Source organism: Centruroides vittatus, unplaced genomic scaffold, assembly GCF_030686945.1.
Source record: "Centruroides vittatus isolate TY-2023 unplaced genomic scaffold, ASM3068694v2 contig_301, whole genome shotgun sequence".
Classification (NCBI taxonomy): Eukaryota; Metazoa; Arthropoda; class Arachnida; order Scorpiones; family Buthidae; genus Centruroides; species Centruroides vittatus.
This window is the reverse complement of record NW_027121927.1, coordinates 4108530-4129625: the sequence shown is the minus strand read 5'-3', so window position 1 is coordinate 4129625 and position 21096 is coordinate 4108530. Positions and strand designations below refer to the sequence as shown.

Genomic DNA, 21096 nt, shown 5'->3' with positions numbered 1-21096 from the left:
TGGAATTTTCGAATTATTCCATACGCATATTATCATAAACATCCGTGTTATTGTAATTTATATATAAAACACAGGCATATCGTATTGCATTTCAAATTAGGTTTTGTAAAACTTAGTCCTTGAAAGATTATAATCGCGTAATAATAAATAAATATATAATCGGTCTGATAGTCAGAAGAATAGAAATTTACGTTTAAAATCACTCGAACGGATTTTAAATATTTTTAAAAAATGACGATAAAAATAAGAAAAAAGAAAAGTAAGAGAAAGTCATTACACTTCCTTTTAGCCGCAGACCAATGAACTTGCAGCTGTTATGTCAGAAGAGCGGCCTACTTTGCACGTCCTTGAATGACGACAGCACTCAGTCTTCCCCTTCTGGTTCGATTCACCTTTGGAACTCTGCCAATATACGGAGACATACAAACTACACAGCCAATGATTCGTGAGGATTTTTTAGGCTCCGGTCCAATAAAATTGTTGCATCCGGCTCTACTGTCAATCAAATATTCGTCGGAGGATTTGATTTGATTTTTTTTTGTACAAATGTTTTGTTTTTACCTTTAGCTCAGTGGCGTTTGTGTATGTATATGTTTGTGTATAGACAGTTTATTTTGTTGAAATCAATTTAGGTCAATGACGCGACGCGGAAGTTATTCGAATAATACTGTATCGAATGGTTTACGTAACATTAGGAGATTTTCTAAAACTCACGCGATTTTTCGGAATTCTTGTGGTAGGTTTTGTAATTTGGCGCACTATTGTTTGCAGTGGGTATGGTTCTTACAATTTGTCGATCGTTTTTCTTGTCTATCACGGATATCCATAGTCGACTGGACCTCCTTGGTTTCTCCGTTGGAGAGCATAATTCGTTTATGCTTTTTTTCTTCTTCTTTTTTTTGGTTTCTCTTACTATTCTGTAATGTTGTAGAATAATAAAATTCACCTCCTACCAACATCCGCTCGTTGCGGTCATCGTGGTGATGATAATGAGTGAAACGATGGCACTAAGATGATTGTTGACGGGTTATGGTCGTAACAAGAAGCGAAGCCATCCGTAGAGGGTATTGGATCCTAAATTCGAAGTAAGTTTTTTGTTTGAATTTCCGAAGTGTAAGGTATACGGGTGTGGGAGATACCTTCTTTCATATTGAGTACTCGATAACCGAATAAGTTGGAGGGTTATTTGGTTTAGATTCGGGTATCTTGATCGATTTCACTAGATGTCATTCGATTTTGCTGGTTTTCTCATCCTAAGTGCAATTGGATATTAGAATTGTCGATGGGCAAATCGTAGAAACGTTAACGAATTGTGTTAGTCCAGCGCTATGCGTTTATGTAACCGACATAGAACATTTTCGAAAAAAGTGCCGATTTGAATATTTTTCCACCCCCATTTTTAATACGTAACACTTCCTGTCGTATTCCGGGAACTCCATTCATGTCGTCAATTGTTTGCCGAGTTAAAATAACTCTTCCATTAAGTGGAGTTATGACGAGGTTGTTGGCCAAGTAATGTTGATGTTAGCGTGTATTTCTGCTATTGCAGTGTTGCCGTGAGCAGTGGTGGCAGCGACCACGGTGGTAGCGATTCATGTCAGTCGACAAGCAGCAACGTGTCCGAACCCTGTTCTCCCGAGACAGAAAGCCCAGATTCTCCGTGTCCAGGCACCCCCAGCCGATGCCACCCATCCCACCGTCTCTGGCAGATAACTGCCGAGCAGACAGTGACGATAGCATCACTCTCTCGGGGACACTGGTGGCTCTGACGAAGAACGAGTACCCAACAAGTGGACAATATAGTTTGTCTCAGGGACACGACAATGCGACAGACACAGTATGTGATAATAAGAAGAATTTTTTCTATGACTGCATTTACAACGACAAGAGTTTATGTGATGACAATGCACGCTTAGGATCAAAATCGGAGAGTGAAGTGAACGAGGAATATTACACTGCCATTGGTGACAGTTCGGAATGTGAGGTGAAGCCGAATTGTCACGTGGGGGATGGACTGGAGAAAGAAAACACCTCATCATCCTCATCATCATCATCCTCATCATCATCCTCATCGAATCAGTCGTCAACTGCCAGTCCCGAGATACAGACAAATACCGACGATAGTCACACTGTTACTTGTAAATGGTTCAACTGTGAGCAGAAAATGGTGTGCAGCGGTCAGCTGGTGGAACATATCCGTAAATATCACGTGGAAAGACAGAGTGATAGTGAAACGTTCACCTGTTTATGGGTCGGTTGCAAGGTAAGCCTTTACTTTTCTTTCTCTTTTTTAAAATATTTATTAAGCAATAATTTTAAATAGCTATATAATTTATTTATCTTTAAGCTTGCTTTTAAACATAAAAGAGTATTATATGTTCATTACGTACTATAAATTTATCATTATTTAATTTATTATATACGCTATTTTACCTATTCCATAATATACTATGATACGATTTTTCATAAAATCAATAATAATGGCAATGTAAAATGAAGTTCTAATCAGAAATTTTTGTATATGTTTTTTTTTTAAATTCTTGACGGAACACAAATGAATAAAAACATCAGTTTTATTGTGACACATTGAAATTAATCGTTTCATACCAAAATTTTATGGGGTGGACCAAAAGTTAATTATTCCTGTTCGCGAGTATACATGGAACACGCGATGTTTCAAACACAGTATACTCGTAAATAAGAATCGTAAACTGAGCTTAGAACAAAGTAGTGTTTCTTACAGAATTGGTGAAAACACGATTAAAAACGTGATTAAATATTTAATTTGAATAGATTTTGCACAATTTAGTTTTTGCGATCGTTAAGTGATTTTGGGACATTTTTTATATCGAACTTACGAACTTATTATGAAAATTTCTTAATGAGTAAATTAAATAATTTTCTTTATTAAAAATTATCTTTATCGAAAAATGTTTATTTTATTTTCTTTTTAAATAAAACGGTAAAATTTATTCTTATCAATATGCTTGAGAATGCCTAAAGATTTTGTGTTAATTAATGAAGATATTTAAAGATTTATTCGTTTTTGTTTATTAAAGATTTGTTTTTCCCCTTTATAATTCATAATTTGTAATGAAGTTCATTTTATGTTCCCAAATTTTGTTCGGAAGGGTATTGGTTTTCTTACCATACAGTTAGGAAGCATTTTAAAAAAGTTTTCGTTATTTCAAGCTCACTTTTTTGCATATAAGTTTGAAAAAAGGTTCTACTTCTGTTTGAAAGAAAGTAGTTATTATTTAAAATTTATCAAAATATTCAACCCTACACTTAGGGATTGCAATTGCTGGATCCCTCATCCAGCAATCCAGCTGGATCCAGCGCATTCTTCGGCCTGCTGGATCCAGCACTTGGTGCTGGATCCAGCGCTGCGGATCCGCAAATACTCAGTTAACTTTCTAAATAATTGCGAAAAAGTCTACGTCGTCGCGTTGCTGCTTTGCTGACTACTAGACTGCTACTAATTACTTACTCACTACTTTACTAACACTAATAATTAAATTACTCATAAATAAACTATACCTTAATCAATCCAGAAAAATTTAATAAAATAATAACGTATTCAATCGCTTTTAACGATCTTCCTCAGTTACAAAAAAATACACTAACTATAGAACATAAAATGTGTTTCGAATAAATATAATAAGAATAGTGCTTAATTACATCCCAATTTTTTTAAACAAGATACATAGATGTACTGCCAGGTCTGATAATTTTCGTATTGTATACCGACGTAATCCCACTGTTTTCAAACTTTTAAGAAACGATAAAAAGAAAGAGGATCGGAATTCAACAACGGGTATATATTCGGTGCCTTTACACAACCAACGTTTCAATTCCAAGCTTGTTTATGTGGGTGCAACGATGCGCAGTTTAAAACAAAGGCTCAAGAGCACAAATATATAATCAGTAAGAACCTTGACAACACTGCGCTGGCATCATACGCAAGACAGAAGGATGTTAACGTCCAATGGGATCAAGCGGCAATTATAAAAACGACGAAGAATAGGCAAACGGTCAAACATCTTGAGAGATTGGAAATCTGCAAGGCGCACATGACAACTGGTTGTATAAACCATAGAGATGCGGACTCATTGTCTACCATGTGGAGATCCTTTTACATTAATTAATGTTATTAACGGACAATGCTGGTTTCATTGGATCTTACATACAGAGTGTTTTTTTTTTTAAACTGACGGTACTCAGAGACATCTGTAGAGCAATCTAACAGCCGAACTGTCGCCAAATTTGGGAGAGTGACTAAGGACGACATGGGAAAGAGATTCCGCGAAGAAAAAAGTAGTACCCAAATTTTCCGGTAGGGGTGGATTTGGCGCTGTTGTAGCAAAACAGCTAAGAATCTGCATAAAATCCAGCTGCAATTAACAAACACACGAATGAATAATCAGACAGAGGTTTCAGTGTAATAACGAAAGTTTAATTAATCAGCAAATAACCTTCTCCCTTCTTCAATGTGATCACCGTCCTGCTGGACAACTCATTGCATCCTGAACACCGTGTTCTCTATGGCCGAACGTAACATGGCGTCCGCAGGAATGTTCATCACAGTTCGAGAAATGTTATCCTTCAAAGTCATCAAGTTTGGGACACTACCAAGATAGACCTTGGACTTTAAGTAACCCCACAGGAAAAAGTAACATGGGGTTAGATCCGGAGAGCGAGGCGGCCCATGCAAGTGGAAAAAAGCGACTGATGACCCTTTCTTCAGTGAAGTGCTGGTAGCTTTTTCGCTACAACAGCGCCAAATCCTCCTCTACCGGCGAATTTAGGTACTACTTTTTTCTTCGCGGAATCTCTTTTCCATGTCGTCCTTAGTCACTCTCCCAAATTTGGCGACAGTCCGGCTGCTAGATTGCTCTACAGATGTTTCTGAGTACCGTCAGTTTAAAAAAAACACACTGTATATATTTTTTCCGCTATTTATTTCGTTTGTTTATCTATATTTTGTCCGTTGGGCGTTTTCCGTTAATTTTCATATTTATTCCGAACACATTTTATGTTCTATATTTAATGTTCTATTTTTTTGTAACCGAGGAAGATCGTTAAAAACGATTGAAAACGTTATTATTTTATTAAATTTTGCTGGATTGATAAAGGTGTAGTTTATTTAACTTATTTTACTTCCAGTACATAGTTTTACATACCTATAAATAACTACAGACTAATATGTAGAGTCTATATATATGAAAACTGGTAAGACTGATAGCCACTTAGCCACTGATTATCCGTCTTTACATTATTATAATATATTAATATAAATTAATCAGTAGAATTACCTTTGCTATTATTTAACTTAAAGATTACATTATAGTTATAATCTAACTAAACATTTAAAGTTAATTATCTCTATCTCAAATGTTAAACCGAACCAAAGTTAATTTTCTACCTAAATGTGTAAGAAGTTTTACTGATTTATAGTGATCAGTCTAAATAATAAAAGCTTTTAAAGTATTTTTTAAAAATGTTTTATTTCATTAAAAAAACATAAATTGCAGGATAGATAGATAGATAGATAACATTTTATTGCACCAAAAATACATCCGCGCTGGATCCAGCTGGAATGATTTCAATCCAGCAAAAATCCAGCTGGATTCAAAACACTGCTGGATTGCAATCCCTACCTACACTGTTTGTTGCACTTCACTTAAGGGAAATGATGGTTAGCCTATATTCAGTTGGCTACTTATGAGTGATCTGTAGCGAATAAGATGTTAAAAAATGAGAACAAAGAACAGACTGGAGTTTGCAATCAATCATTTCGGCTATCCTGTCAGTAAATTCGTGAAATTTGTTTAAAGCAAAGCGTAACGAGGCACTTACAAGTTTGACAAGTAAACTAAGATTTAGCGCCATCCTGAAATTTTGCGCCGTTTTAATTTATAAATACGCATTAAAATTAGTACTTTAAACGCCTAAATTTAAACTAATAAAGAAAACAAAACGATTTATATTGTTTTTGCTTCTCATTGCAGTTTCATACAGATATCCCATGAAATTCTTTGTTATTAGTAATTAGTATGCAGGGCGTATATTTTAAAATTTAATTATAAAATTCTGTTATTTAATATCATTGTGAATTTCTTTTATTATTCATTATAAATATCTTACTGTAGAGTGATGGAAGAGGTGAGTTAATACAATCCATCCATTACTCAATCACTAATACGCAAATGAAACTTCAATCGACTATGGCAGATATTCAAAGTATATTTGTGTGCATGAATCTTTTTTTGTGTACATCTCTTTTATTAGTAACGATTTGAATAAAATTAAATATTTTCTCTATTATTACAAAAAAATACATAAACATAAAATTATATTCCAATAATATAAATATATATACAAAATCTTATTTCTTCCTTAAGAATATTGGAGTCCACCAAAAACTCTGAATAAAACAAATATTTTGGTATTGTTTGTAATTTATTTTGGTATTTTTTAAAATAAAAGTGTAAAATGTCTAGATCTAAATATAGAATGATAATGGGGTCGAATTACTCATTGATTATCGTCCTCTTCATGTGCCGTTTGCAGAGTGTTCGATGAAACATGATGAGAAATTATTCTATCTTAAGAAACATTTAAAATATTAATTCATCATTTCTATTGATAAAAATTATTTCTTTAATCTTATATGCAGAAAGCAAAGAAAGAACAGAAAAAACTCTTGTCTAATGGAAGTTACGTGTAATATTTGGAGTAGCGTTTCTTAATTTTATATCAATCTACATTGGATACAATTGGGAAATACGTTACGAAATTTATGAAGTTTAAAGTTAATTTAAAGTACATTTTACATTTTTTGCTTTAGTGTTTTGTGCAATCTTTGCTTGCTGCTAATTTCCTGTAAATAAACGTAAGGAAAAAAAAGTTAATTGTAAAATAATAGGAAAAGTATGCAAATTATCTGAAGTGATTAGAACCCCCCCCCAAAAAAACGTAAACGTAAACAGCCCAATAAACACCTCATGTGTCAGGTGTCACTCAATCATTGGCAAACCAAATGCTCTGTATATTTATAAAATGTTGTTGTTAATTCTTTAGTTTGTTAAAGTTGTTTATTTTTTCCATATTATATACAGTTAAACAAATTGAAAGATTTGTGGCAGCAAAAGTTGTGGAAGTATGTATGGAATATTAATAATGGCTTAGATCTCTTGTGAATACTGAAGAGCAAACTAATGTAAATAATGCTTAATTACTAGTTTTATAAAATGGACAAATTACAGTAACCTTCTTATTGTTTCCTGAAAAATACATGTATATTAAGTTCACAAAATTGAAGTTTTGGGAAGAAGGAAGAAGTTATCACTTCAATAATACTATAATATTGAGAAGATATTCTGTAATACTAAATTTAATTAAGTAATTACGTACTTTTTATATTAAACATCTGGTTTAAAACCATTTGTAATTATCACCATACATAGTTAATTTCCAAAACACGAAAAAAGAAACCATCATTATCTTCATGCCATTTATTCTTTACTTTTGTGTAGATTATATTGTTTTTGGGTTTTGTTCAATCCCTTGAGGTTAGAATTTTTGTATTTTTAGTATATATTCTAAAATATCTGTGTGATATTTTGCTTTATGCATTGTTCTTTTCCTTAAAATAAACTCTATCATTATATTATAGGTTACATTTCATGTAAATTTAGTTTTACTCTATTCATGCACAAGTTTTTAATTAGAAATTTTTTCTTTTACAAAATCTTTATTTATATTGAATGTAATAAAAATATAATTATCTTTACTACATTGTATTAGAAGTTACAGAGAAGAATTATGTAAACTATAACAGCTTATTTTTCCACACTTGAACCAAGATTTAACTAAATACATTAAATCAAAAAACCATCAGCCTGAATGAGAAGTCATCAAAAATATCTGTAATATTTATTAAATATTTTCAGAATATATAACTTACAATTAAATTCCAAACAAAGACCATTATTTTGAAGAGAGAACATTAAAAAAGTTTCAAACATTGGAACAGTTAACAAAGTTTAATTTATTTACATAAATTTTATGACTTCTCACTAATAATTTAATTTAATATTTTAGAGAGTCACTTTAAAAGAAATTAATTTTAACCAAACATAAACATTTTATTTATTTATTTAAGTCTCTGTATATGTTAGGCTTAAGCAGTTTTAACCAAAAATACCGGTATCTATGCAAAATGCAGGTTAATATTAAAAAAAATCATTCTATTCTATTACATACTAGCTGTTTTTTGACGGGTGTGGGAGATCGGTAAAGTTGGGTTGGAAGAGGGTAATAAAAACAATGGTCTTAGTAAGTAAAATGTACATTTATTGACCTTAGTATTTACAATAATAAAACTGCAAAACAAAAAAATTGTTCATACTAAAGTTAAGAGGTAATACTTTTTAGGGATGTTTGGGTGGGACACCATAGTATTTTTTTAGGGTGTCAAAGAATATTCATGCCAGATTAGGTGAGGATATGTTGAATGGAATGGAACCCTTTACCTAACAAACATACATACATATATACATTCATATTTTGACTTTATATATATAGATAATCATTATCTTAATTTGTTTAGTTTTAATTTAAATTAAGATTTTCTTTTATCTTTTCATCAGTCATCTGCTAAGGTAAATTTTATTTAATAAAATACATTTAAATAGACCTACCATTTTTATTATTCTGTTAAGTTAACCTCTTAAAATCAAATATGATTAAGTATGAAATATAATGATAATTGAAGAAATTATTTTTTTTATATTATGAATATTTATCTTTTCATCTTTATATTAATTTTTTAGAAATTTATTATTATTATTAAAAATAGCAAATGATAGAATTCATATCTGATGTAAGATTGAAAATTTTCATTTCTGGATAAGACACTTTTTAAAATCTCATCAGATGTCTTGCCCCTTAAAATCTTATGACAATTGTATTTTATATTTTGATATCATTACTATAAATATTTTAAAAATAAATATAATGTTAAGAGATATACATATCTAATATGATGAAAAGGCTGATAATTAAAAGAAAAGTTAGCATTTCAAAACACAGAAATTTGTTGTTTTTTTTAGAATTATGTTTTGTATTTATAAACAGTGTTCTGCAAGAAAGATTATTTTCTATATACAAAATCTTTTGAGGACGTAAAACATCTCACTTTTTTTATGATCAAATTTTAAAAATTTTAGTTTATTAAATGTTCAAAATAACAAGATGATTGTTTGTTTCTTTAACATTAAATGCACAATTTTTAAACAGTAAATAATAATAGTAATTATTATTATTATACAATATTTTTACTTTATAAATTGCCTAATCAAAATGATTAGGAAAATTTAAGAAAATTAAATTTAAAGGCATTAAGAAAATTTTCAGTAAGAAAATTATTTATCATCAAATCATTTTTATTGTAAAACAAAAAATATGATCAATATATATTGCATTTGGAGTACTTCTGCCTGAAATATAGGAAAATCTTGTTTTGTAAATTAAAAGAAATATTTGCAATTAATATTGACATGAACATGAATAATGCTGAATTTGTTTAACTTAGAAACTACATGGAATTATAATTTATATTTATACAAAATGTGCTTTTTCACGTAATTCTTTTTTAAATATTAAATCATAAGCAAATTACAAAGTAAATATGATGTAATACACTGTATTATGAGAATATTTAGGTAAATCATGATAAATTTTAGTAATATAAATAATAATACTTTGTATATATCTATTTTATTAATATTTCCACTATAAATCAAGGACACTTTAAAATATACTTTTTAACATCAGATATACTGATGTTGCCTTTATTTTGTTTTTTGTGATGTTTATACATTCAATACAATATAAAATAATCTGCTTTAGGTTAATACATTGTGATATACTTCAATATGCAAAGTGTGTGACAATAATTCCATTTTTCTTAACTTAATAATATTTTGTAAGATTCTTTTGCTTTATATTTATATAAATCCAAAGAATCTTACAAAACAAAATATTACTAACAGTTTGCTTACTAGCAGAATATTGAAAGCCATTTTCATTGCCCCAATATTTCAATTACTGTTTTTGAATACTGTAATTATAGGACAAATATGATACCAGATTTCTGCTTTTAAAGAACAAACTCAATTTCTTTGTAGGGGGAAAAAGTTCTTTGTTAATGATAGGCAAAATATAATTCATAAACTTAGTTTTGTATTCTCTTTTCATCCATCTCACTAATTTATTATTTCATTCTAGTATAAGTCCTCATGCATGAAAAGCTTGACTAAAGATGATCTTTGTATCATTATGTATCCTCATAATAATACAAAGATTTTGTATTGTAATTGCATATTTTAAATGTTAACTCTTGAGATAAAATGAAAAGATCTATTATTATGAATACATTGTTTTATGAGAAATAATATCTATCGTAAGGTATATATCCTTGATTCAGTAAATGTTAATGTAATTTTTATAACAGATTAATTTCATATGAAAAGATAGTTTGTATTAATTCTACTGTTTTTTACTTTGAAATATTTATTTTACCTTTTAGACTTTAAAAAATCAAACAAATGTTTTGTAAAAATTTCTTGAGTCATGTGTAGGACCAACTAGAATTCCAATTATACTAGATACATAAAAAAATATGCTGTTATTGAGTCATTAGTTTGAATTCAATGTTTCTGAATGTAACATTTAATTTTGACTTTAAGCTTCGGTACCAAATAAATTTATAGTGAAGGGTTCTGAATTATTTGATAAGCTTTACAAATCGTAATTTAAAATTTATTTTGTATACTAGTACTTTTTATATATTAACAGGACTTAATATCTGCATCCATATTTTCCAGTATAATAAGTCTTACAGATCAAAAACACTGTTTTTTATTTAGTTTACCTGTTCTCTGCATTCTCCAATTTTCCAGAAATTCAGCTATAGATTATTAAATATTATTTAATTTTAAATTATGATAGAAAGGACACAAGGGCATAATAATTAAGCTTTACAAATCATTGATTAATTTTTTAATTATTTTAAATGTTAAACTTTAAAATTGTCACAACAAACATGAAACAGAAAATATATCTTTATTTTAAAAATATTATACAAATAAAGAATAGAAAAAGGATAAAAGTATTGAGATAGAAATAAATAATGCACATTAATAGTTTTATTCTTGCTTATTATATAACAACAATTATATAAAATTTAAGGAGAAAAATTATTGATCTTAAAGCATTCAATTTTTCATTGCTACTTATTTTTTAATCTTTCGTGTACCATTACTATATAAGAAACTCCTTGTTTAGAATATATATATATATTATATATATATATATATATATGTATATGTATATTATTAATTTATATAATATAAATATTCCATATAATCATCATAAAAATCATTATATTAAAACATAAATAATTAAATACACTTAGAATAATCATTTTAGTGTAAATGATATGTAGTATTAATCAACTTTAGATATTACATACTGGCAACTTTGATAGGTTGTATAGTATTTGTTATACCTTATTAAAATTTCACATTATATTTTAAAGTACAGTATTATCTTTATTGATTATTATTTTTATAAATCTCACTTCTTGGATATTACTATGTAAATTCAGTAGACAGATACCATATGTTCTATAAATTAGGAAGCCACACTACATGTTTGAATGCCTTTATTTAAACTCCAAGAAATATTGTAGAATGTCTAAAATTTTTCTTGGAGTTTAATACATTGTGTTCAATATCACACTTAATATAACACAATGTTACAGAAAGACATTTTTTATAGAATACACAAAAATTTATATTAATTCTTTGTAAATTATTAGTGTACTGTGAATTATATGATTGGTTATGATTCACAAATAAAATTGTAGCCTAAATATGTTAAAGATATTACATATATTAGATATCATCATCATCATGTGCATGACTTGGACATTTTTATTGCATTTACCAAATTTAATGCAGATTATTCCTAAGATTTTTCTATGTTTAAAAGACAATTTGAAAGAAGTGTGGATTATGTAATGGGGCATGTTTTATGTTGCTTTTAAATTAAGTTATAAACTTTTATCTGTGGAACAATGACTACTACTACAGGCATAGAGTATATTGTGGGGCAGATTATGCAAAAGCTTTTTGTTTTAGTAATTTTTTATGGAGTATGCACTATCATAGATTATATTCCAGCATGAGTTATACACATGAAAATGCATTATTTTTATATTTAAGCAAAAACTCTGTAAACAAAAATTTCCTTCCCAATAAAATTTTTGCATTTTTGTAAATTCAGTCAAACTTAAAACATAAATTATAAATTTTAATTGGTATTTTTATCAACTGTACATAAATCTATATATATTGATAAATAATTTCCAGGGGTCAAAAAAATTTATTTTGATTGTTTTTTTGAAACTTTTTTGTAAGAAGTTAGATACAAAGATATAGTTAGAACCAGAAGCAGAGTTACACAATACCAAAATACCAGAAAAATCAAAAATATTTACTTAAACATTTTTAACTATATACAATGGACATTATCAGGTTTGATTAAAAGAATATAGAATTAGAACACTAAAATGAAAAGTTGAAACAGAACATTTTAATTTAAAAAGACTTGTAAAGATATGATGATATAATTATAAAAAGAACAAACTGTTCAAATGAAAAACAAATTTAAAATAAGTTTGAAAATAGGGACTTTAAAATAAATACTTATCTTTTTTAAATTTATTTATTTTTAAGCTTATTTTATGTTTGAATTGTGTTTAAACTTGTTTTTCATTCAAACAGTTTGTTCTTTATAATTTTATTTTCCAATACACAAAAAAGTTACAAAAGCAACTAAAATTTATTGATGCCAGAAATTTGTAAATGTGATTATTTAGGTGAATCAATAAATCTAATATTTCAAGAATAATTTTATTTTTATATTAAGTATGTTTGTTTTAAACTGAATCAGTTTTTGTTTGATTTTTATAACATTAAGTGTAAATACAGTTGTTTTAATTTTTTATCTTTTTTTAACAATAACAAATGTATAGTTCTTTTTGCTACCTGTATTTTGTAGTGTTAATATGAAGTCAGTTTTTAAATATATATAAATTTTAATAATTGGGTAATTTCTTATTTAAACAACTCAATATTATTTACTTAAAATTCACAAAAATAAAACAAACAATAAAATACATTTAAAGTGTCTTCACATTTTGTACCTTTCAGATTTCAGGAATATCATCTTATGAGAAAGTCAGTCTTTAACTGGAGTTTTTATCTGCCTCAATATGCAAAACTCATTTAAAGAAACTTCCCTCTGTTGGTGGCATAATTCCAAAAAATGAATTGGTGATTTAAAAAAAAATTAAATAATGATTGTTGATAAAAAAATATCAACAATCAGTATTATCTAGTTCTACTTAAGATTAAATTCTATGATAAGGATTATTTTATTGTACAATTCATTGGTTCGTAGGATAAAGGGATGAAGACTGACAAACGTACAAACTTTTTAATTATTTAGCATAATTAAATGTACTTTTTTCCCTTTAATTAATGTACTGAATGCTATATAAAGTAAGCATAAGATTATGCAATGTTTATTATTATATATAAATTTATATAAGTTCTAATAGAAATACATTTTCTTATGAAGAAATTACTTTCTAAAAGCCTGATGTTTTGTTTGTTTGAATTGTTAGATTCAAATATTGAAATACTATTCAAAATAAATGAGCACTGACATATAGAACTTTGAATAAGCCAAAGGCAAACAAATTTGTCACTGCTATGTTTTCTTGATTCTAATGCCCATTTTTTGAATTTTTCTGGTTTCATGCTGCCTTGTTCACATTGCTTCTTGCTCTTCTTAGAAATTTGCATGTATTACATCATTATTATAGATATGGTACATGTTCCTTGTCCCTCCCACTTCTTTGTTTTAATTTTGGTTCTGTGGTCTTTTGAACTACAGCAAACAGAGTGAGCAATGTCCAGCAGACAGATTTCCTACGAAGCTAAGTTTAAGTGAAAAGTTGTCTGTTATGCTGAAGAACATGTATATAGATATGTCAGTGTGATATCTGTATGTGTTATCTGGAAAATTTCATGCTTGTGCATAGTAACATGAAATATTGCTATTAAAATGTTGATCATATGATTTAATTTTAATTTTGACTCCTGAATTTTGTCTGTTTTGTAGATCTTCTCTATCTTGATAGTCATAAATGAATATATTTGGAAATGTAAACATTGTGATGTGAAGCACTAAATTTGACAATAAAATATTTTTTCAAAAATGCATTTATTGCTGTTTGAATACATTAACTTCTTGTAGCTGCATGTTTGATGATATAGGGTCTGCATTACATTCACAAACTTTTTTATGTTTTGACATCACAAAAATTAGATGTGCATTAGAGTTGATGGTGTATTAGAATAAAGAAAACATGATAGTTTTTAATTTCAGAAAATGTTGAGCTGTATATTTATTAATAATTAGAATAATTTGCTGTTAGATATAGATTTATTAATATCTTGTTAGTTTTTTCATACATTTATTTTTTTATTATGATTTCTAATTTCTAAACTAGAAGTCTAGAAAATGCCTGAAAAGGTGAGATTTGAATCTAAATTTAATTATTATTAAAATTAACAAGAGATAGCAGTATCCTGTTTGCATCTCTATTCTAATTAATAATTAATTAATTAATGCTTACATTACTCTAATTAATAATAAATTTACTAACCTGATCATTTTCAAAATTAAAAAATAACTTACTTACTTATCATTAAAAAGTATTTATATTACCTATTTAGCAGTTATCTGGTACCTAGTATATTTATATTTTTTGGAAAAATATTTTACTTATTTATCACTTCTATTGAATTATCTAAATTACTTTTTTAAGTTTCTTCAAATTTTATTAAATGGTGATACTTTAGCATTCATTTTATTAACTGATGCTTGAAAGCATATTTTCTGCATCACAGATGTTGATAATCATTCAAGACTTTTGTTAAGCATGCATCGAATTTTGAATATTTGCTTTGAAGATATTGAGAAAAGAAATAATATACAAAAAATTATTAAAAATTTATAAGTTGTATAATTTATGAAGGAAATAACATATATAAGTAAATATGTTAAAAATACAACTATTCAAAACTGGATATACATTAATAAACACTGAACATATTTGTTCTAGTTAAATAAGGATGAAAACATTTGCTTTCTTGTAGTCTCTTCTTGCAGGATATTGGTTATATGTGTAGTCTGTATGTTAAAAATAATGAATCATAATGTGAGTAACCCAAATTTTATTTTTTGTACAAATGAATCATAGAAGCTTTGAAAACATCTTAAAATGCTGCATTAATCATACAATTTAAATTTTAAATAATAACAATATAATAATTATTCTTCAAACACCTTACATTTAAAATTATAAGATATGTACTGAAAGTCTCTATGATTTGATTAATCAAGTATAAAACTAGTTAAAAGGTACATTTGGGCGTATATATGAAACATGTTCCATGGGAAAAAATACTTATTTAATTATATTATCAACAAAATAATATAAATGATAAAAAAATAAAGAATAGATATTTAAAAAATAACCAAGAAAAATGTGATTATTAAAAATCACTAGCATGAAAAAATACTGATAAAGACTTATATAATATTCAGTTCAGTTTTATTCAGAAGCAAAACATTTATAAATTTGTGCATTATGAAATGATTATTAACAAATGAAATAGAATTAATCTGTCAATATACAAAGGCTATTTTTTAAATAAGGTCTGTTTTTTAATAAGAAGAAAAATACTGTAAATATCATTAAAATATCTTTTTTTCCATATTCTACATACTTTTATCTACTTTTCTACATAATTTCCATTTTGTTTAAACATTTGTCATATCGCTCAACAATTTTTTTAATTCCAATTTCAAAGAAATCGGCCGCCTGTCAAGAACCCCAATCCACGACTGCAGTTTTCACTTCTTCTTCGTTGTTGAAATTTTGACCACCAAGGAACTCCTTTAAGTATCGAAACAAGTGGAAATCACTGGGTGCAAGGTCTGGACTGTGTGGATTATCGTATCGAGTCAAAATGATAAAGCACTGTTTAATCTTTTTGTTTTGTGATCGTCAGAAAGCAGTCTTGGAACGCACCGAAAAAACAATTTTCGATAATTCAGTTTCTCTGAAACAATGGTATACAAAACTGATCTTGAAATCTGTAGAAATTCAATTGATAACGTTGAAATCGTGAATCGTCGGTCCTCTCGAATTTTGTTATCCACATCACGAATCAAATCTTCAGAAATCAGAGAAGGTCGGCCAGGGCGTGGCTCATCATGCACATTAACTCGCCCATCCTTGAACATTCTTACCCATTTTCGAACTTTCACTCAGCATTATCACCGTAAACTTCACAAATCTGACTGTGAATTTCCGCTGCTGCCAAGTTTCTTGCATTCAAGAATCGAATAACAGATCGTATCTCACAGTCGGCGGGAGACTCAATTTTCTTAAACATTTTAAACTCCTACAGCTCGGCATACAGACAGGCGACTGTGCAAGGTGACAGGTGACTGTCACCTTGCACAGTCACCTGTCACCTTGCACAGTCGCACAGTCACCTGTCGCCTGTCACAGTCACCTGTGACAGGCGACAGGTGACTGTGCTTCTGCTCCGAGCAAGCTTGGCGCGCGTCAAAACGCGCGCCAAGCTTGCTCGGAGCAGAAGCGCATGCGTACCGCCGTGATTGCGCATTATTCTCACTTTCATTCACAAACGGACCTTATTTAAAAAATAGCCCTCGTAAAAGACAACAACTCATTAAAATACAAGATTATAGTTAGCATCAACACAAAGTTTAGTTAATTTATTATCTGAAATTTAAAAAAATATGGCATCTTGGGAGTGAAATTTTAAGCAAAATGTAAAATTGAAAAAAGATGAAATAGCATAAAACTAATTGTATAAAGAGATAATTAAACAAAGGTAAATTAAACAGAAAGGTAATATACAAATTATATATGATCTTTTTTTGAATTATTATGAATAGCATAAACAGAACTTTCTCTGCAGTGGAAAGGAACAACAAATTTTTTGTATATTTGTACTTTTGTGTGTATATTGCCAGCCAAAAAGTATTTGTATTAAAAGTTTAATTTAAAACTTTCAGAATCTGTAACTTTGTTTTTTATATTCTGTATACTGCAGAGTAAGCAGTTTTAGGAATGATTGAAAGACATAGACATAAAAAAGTTATTTATAATAAAAATGTATAAATACATCATAATAAATAATAATAAATAAAATGCCTTTCTTAGTGCTAATGTAAATTACTTTTGATGGTTCATTTTATCACAAAGATATGAGGGTCATGTCTTAATTATTGATCACTGAATGAATAGAAAAGTATGAAGTGGATTTTACTTATCAAATCCTCACAGGTCCTCCACACAGTCTCTGGCCATATACAGCATCCATTGCCAAATATCTGGCAAGCACTGTACTCCAGAGCTGTTTTCAAAACAAACTTCTCTATTGCAACTATAATCATATCTGTTTATAAGAAATTTCTTGAACATCTCTTAAAGCCTGCATTTTTCTGAATGAGAAGTGCACTTGTACAAGAACAGCCAATTTTGTTACACAACAATGCTCTTTACTGTATTACTGGTGTGATAACAATGCTTCTGCTGAAATAGGGTGGGGAAATCCTATTTATTTGACATGTCTCGTGTGATTTTGACTTGTTCCAGAAACTGAAGAAACCTTTACAAGGTTTAACTTTTCCCATCAACACATCCCATTCTAGCTGCAACAGAGTGGTCCATGCACTATATCCATAAAAACTGTTCTGCTGATAGAGTATGGCACCTGCCAAAATTTGGCAATGGGTGCTACACATAACCAGAGACTGAGGATAGCCTGTAAAAACTTTTGTCTGTACATCCCACTTCATACTTTTTTATTCATTAGTGATCAATGATTATGAAATGGACAACTCATGTAAATATACCAGAAATATCCAGCACAAATTATACTTACTAAAAATAAAGAAAAAACAAACATTTTCAATGATTTTTAAATTGTCATCTTTAGGTTGAAACCGGTCGAGCATCATTCTCATTATATTCTATCCCCATTATAGACAATAGATTCAACAGGAAATGGGTTTACATAATAGCAACAGTTTGATCTTTTTACAAGCATATCAAACAACACTATTATTCTATCCAAAAGGGCATTTCCACCACCACATTAGCAATATTTGCATCTAAAATGATATAAGAGTACTTCTTAATGAAACAGGATTAATATATCTTAGTAGGAATTGGACTTATCTAAAACATCTAGATATTCTCAAAATATACAAAGCTAATTTTTGGGATATGCCATAAATTACAGGGCAGTAGATACATTTTCCAAAACATGGAGATCTATTTTTGAAGTAAGACTATAAATATTCATCTTAGTACTTAAAAAATAATCATTTTTCAACCATTCATGCATTTTAAAGTGAAGTTCAAATTTTCACATTGATGTTCATCCTTCTTCAACCTGAAGATGTTGATATAAAAATCATCGAAAACATTAATTTTTTTTCTTTACTTTTAGTTACTATAAATTGTGCTGGATGTTTCTGGTATATTTAGTATATTTACATACATTGGACTTAATTATCCAGTTTTACATAGTATGTATTTATTGTTATGATATGGCCCTCGTGAATAGACAGTAATTTTATAAATATGTATACCAGAATATTTACTTTAAACACAGACATCAAAACTTATATTTAATCCAAGTACTTTGCAAAAGAAAAAAAATTAAAAGTCATGAACATTTAAAATAAGAAATTTCATACTCATAAATTATTTGTAATGACATTATATAACCAACTGGGCACTAAATAAACCCATAAAGATCAAGAACAAGGAAAAAAGATATTTTAATGAGAAACAAACATTTTCATTTGTATAAAATAGTCGTCATCATGTTTTATAGATTGAACACAAATAGAACAAAACCTTAAAACATAATGAAGTATTCAAGCATCATGCACATGGAGACTTGCACATGATCAGTGCAGAAATCAGGCAGAGAAGAAAATAAATTACACTATACAACAATTAATGAAAATATAAAATATAAAAAGTATTATTAAGGATTTGTGGAGATACTTATTACTACATAAAGCCAGTATGTTAGAAGCGATAGTGTCAACTGGACACTTGATTAATAAAAGAAAAAAATCTTTATAAGTCCAAGAAGTGAACTTTAATACCACTGTCAAGGAGGCCTAATGAGTAGAGACAAAGTGATTCAAGTTTTTACCCGTTGGAACCTTGAATCAGTCAATTAGCGTGAGTCATTCTGGACAAGTTGGGACAGATATGCCAACTGAAGCAGACCCAAAGGAAAGCTGCTGACCCAGCTCTGGATTGGATGGCCAACGAATCTTGAAGTTGGATATAAGGCAACTTGATTGTTGAATGAGAGAAAAAGCAAGACTTTAGACTGTTGTTGGTAGTCATCCAGAAGTATTGCTATATATACTGTAAATAGTTGTAAAATAAATGGACTTGATCTGAGATAAATGAGTCACAAGGTGTTCTTTCTGATGGACTATAAATCTGGAAATCAGATGGCACAATCCTGAAATTCACTAACATTTTTGATCTTGTTTAAGGATCTTCGTGTTCAAAACAGTTATAAAAGAATGCAGAAAATAGCATAATATAGATTAAATATAAATGAAACACTTTAAGATATTAACTTCCCTAGAATGCATCAGCAGAACAAATATTCAAATAGCAGACATTCATCATCTATTATTTCATATTTACAGAAAAAGTTAAATAAATCTATAAAACATTGTAAATCCTAATACTTAGCTTTTTATATTGAATTTAAATTTAAGATTTCTAATCTTTGTGACTGATGAAGATATCTTTTTTAATTATTTGAATTTTAATATCTTAGCTTTAATTTTATACTCTAAATGAAATTGTTTTTAGTAGTTTTAGATTAAGATGAAAAATAAAATATAAGCTGGTTTTATTATATCATCATAAAAGACCAGTAAGCAAATATTATAAAGTTCCAGTCTTGACCAAAAAAAATTTAACAAAAATGAAAAACTATCATAAGCATGTATAATAGCTCTTTCAGTTGAGTACAAAGAAAGAACTGTTTGAAACTAGTGCTTATTTTTTGTCAGTTTTGAAACATTTTCATCAAAAATTAAATGCTTTCTTAAACATTTGTATTTTGATTTTTTGGAATGGTTCTTTTTTAATTATTTATTAATGAATGAATTTTTAAAACTTTAATATTATTGTTGTTATTATTTTTTTGTTTGAGAATGACTTGAAGTCAAGAGGCTATATAATTAACATTGCCTACTTTGTATACATGTTATGAATCATCTGCAGGAACATTGCCACACCTATAAGATTATTTTCTTGTCTGACTTGTGAGTGCCAGACAAGAAAATAATCTTTATTAACACTTGCACCAGTTGAACTTTTACAATATAAAGACATGTTATCAACATTGGAATGGTTTTTAATTATATGTTGTATATCTTTATCAGAAAATGTATTTTGACAGCCTTAACAAAAGTTGAGTTACAGAATGAGACATTCAAGAATGTCTCATTCTGTAACTCAACTTTTGAGTATGAGATTTGTCTTTGATTATTAAAAAGCCTTGTATATTAAATGTAAGGAAGCCAATACATTCATCTAATGAAAGCGCAATCAGAACGTCATTAAAAATACTTTTTTCAACATATTACATGAATTTTAACTTCAAATAAGATATTATACCAAATCTTAACTATCAAATTGTTTGTTTGTATTTAATAACACCAGTCTGTAAATATTACAAGTAATTTTAACTTCTTCATGCAAATAACCATTTATATTAATGATGAAAAGTAGCATTTCATTACAGATATTCAAAACTTATTACTGTCAGAATTAGTAGATTACATAATTGTTTGGTTTAA

At 28.5% G+C, this 21096-nt stretch overlaps 1 protein-coding gene across 1 annotated transcript in view; it reads left to right on the top strand.

Moving 5' to 3' along the window:
• Positions 1 to 1029: 1029 nt before the first annotated feature.
• The window catches only part of LOC136972722 (zinc finger protein aebp2-like), a 78754-nt gene continuing 58687 nt past the window's right edge, over positions 1030 to 21096 (top strand). Inside the window, 3 exon segments of the mRNA XM_067267330.1 lie at positions 1030 to 1085; positions 1550 to 1668; positions 1671 to 2263. Coding sequence (XP_067123431.1) covers positions 1030 to 1085; positions 1550 to 1668; positions 1671 to 2263 — 768 coding nt within the window.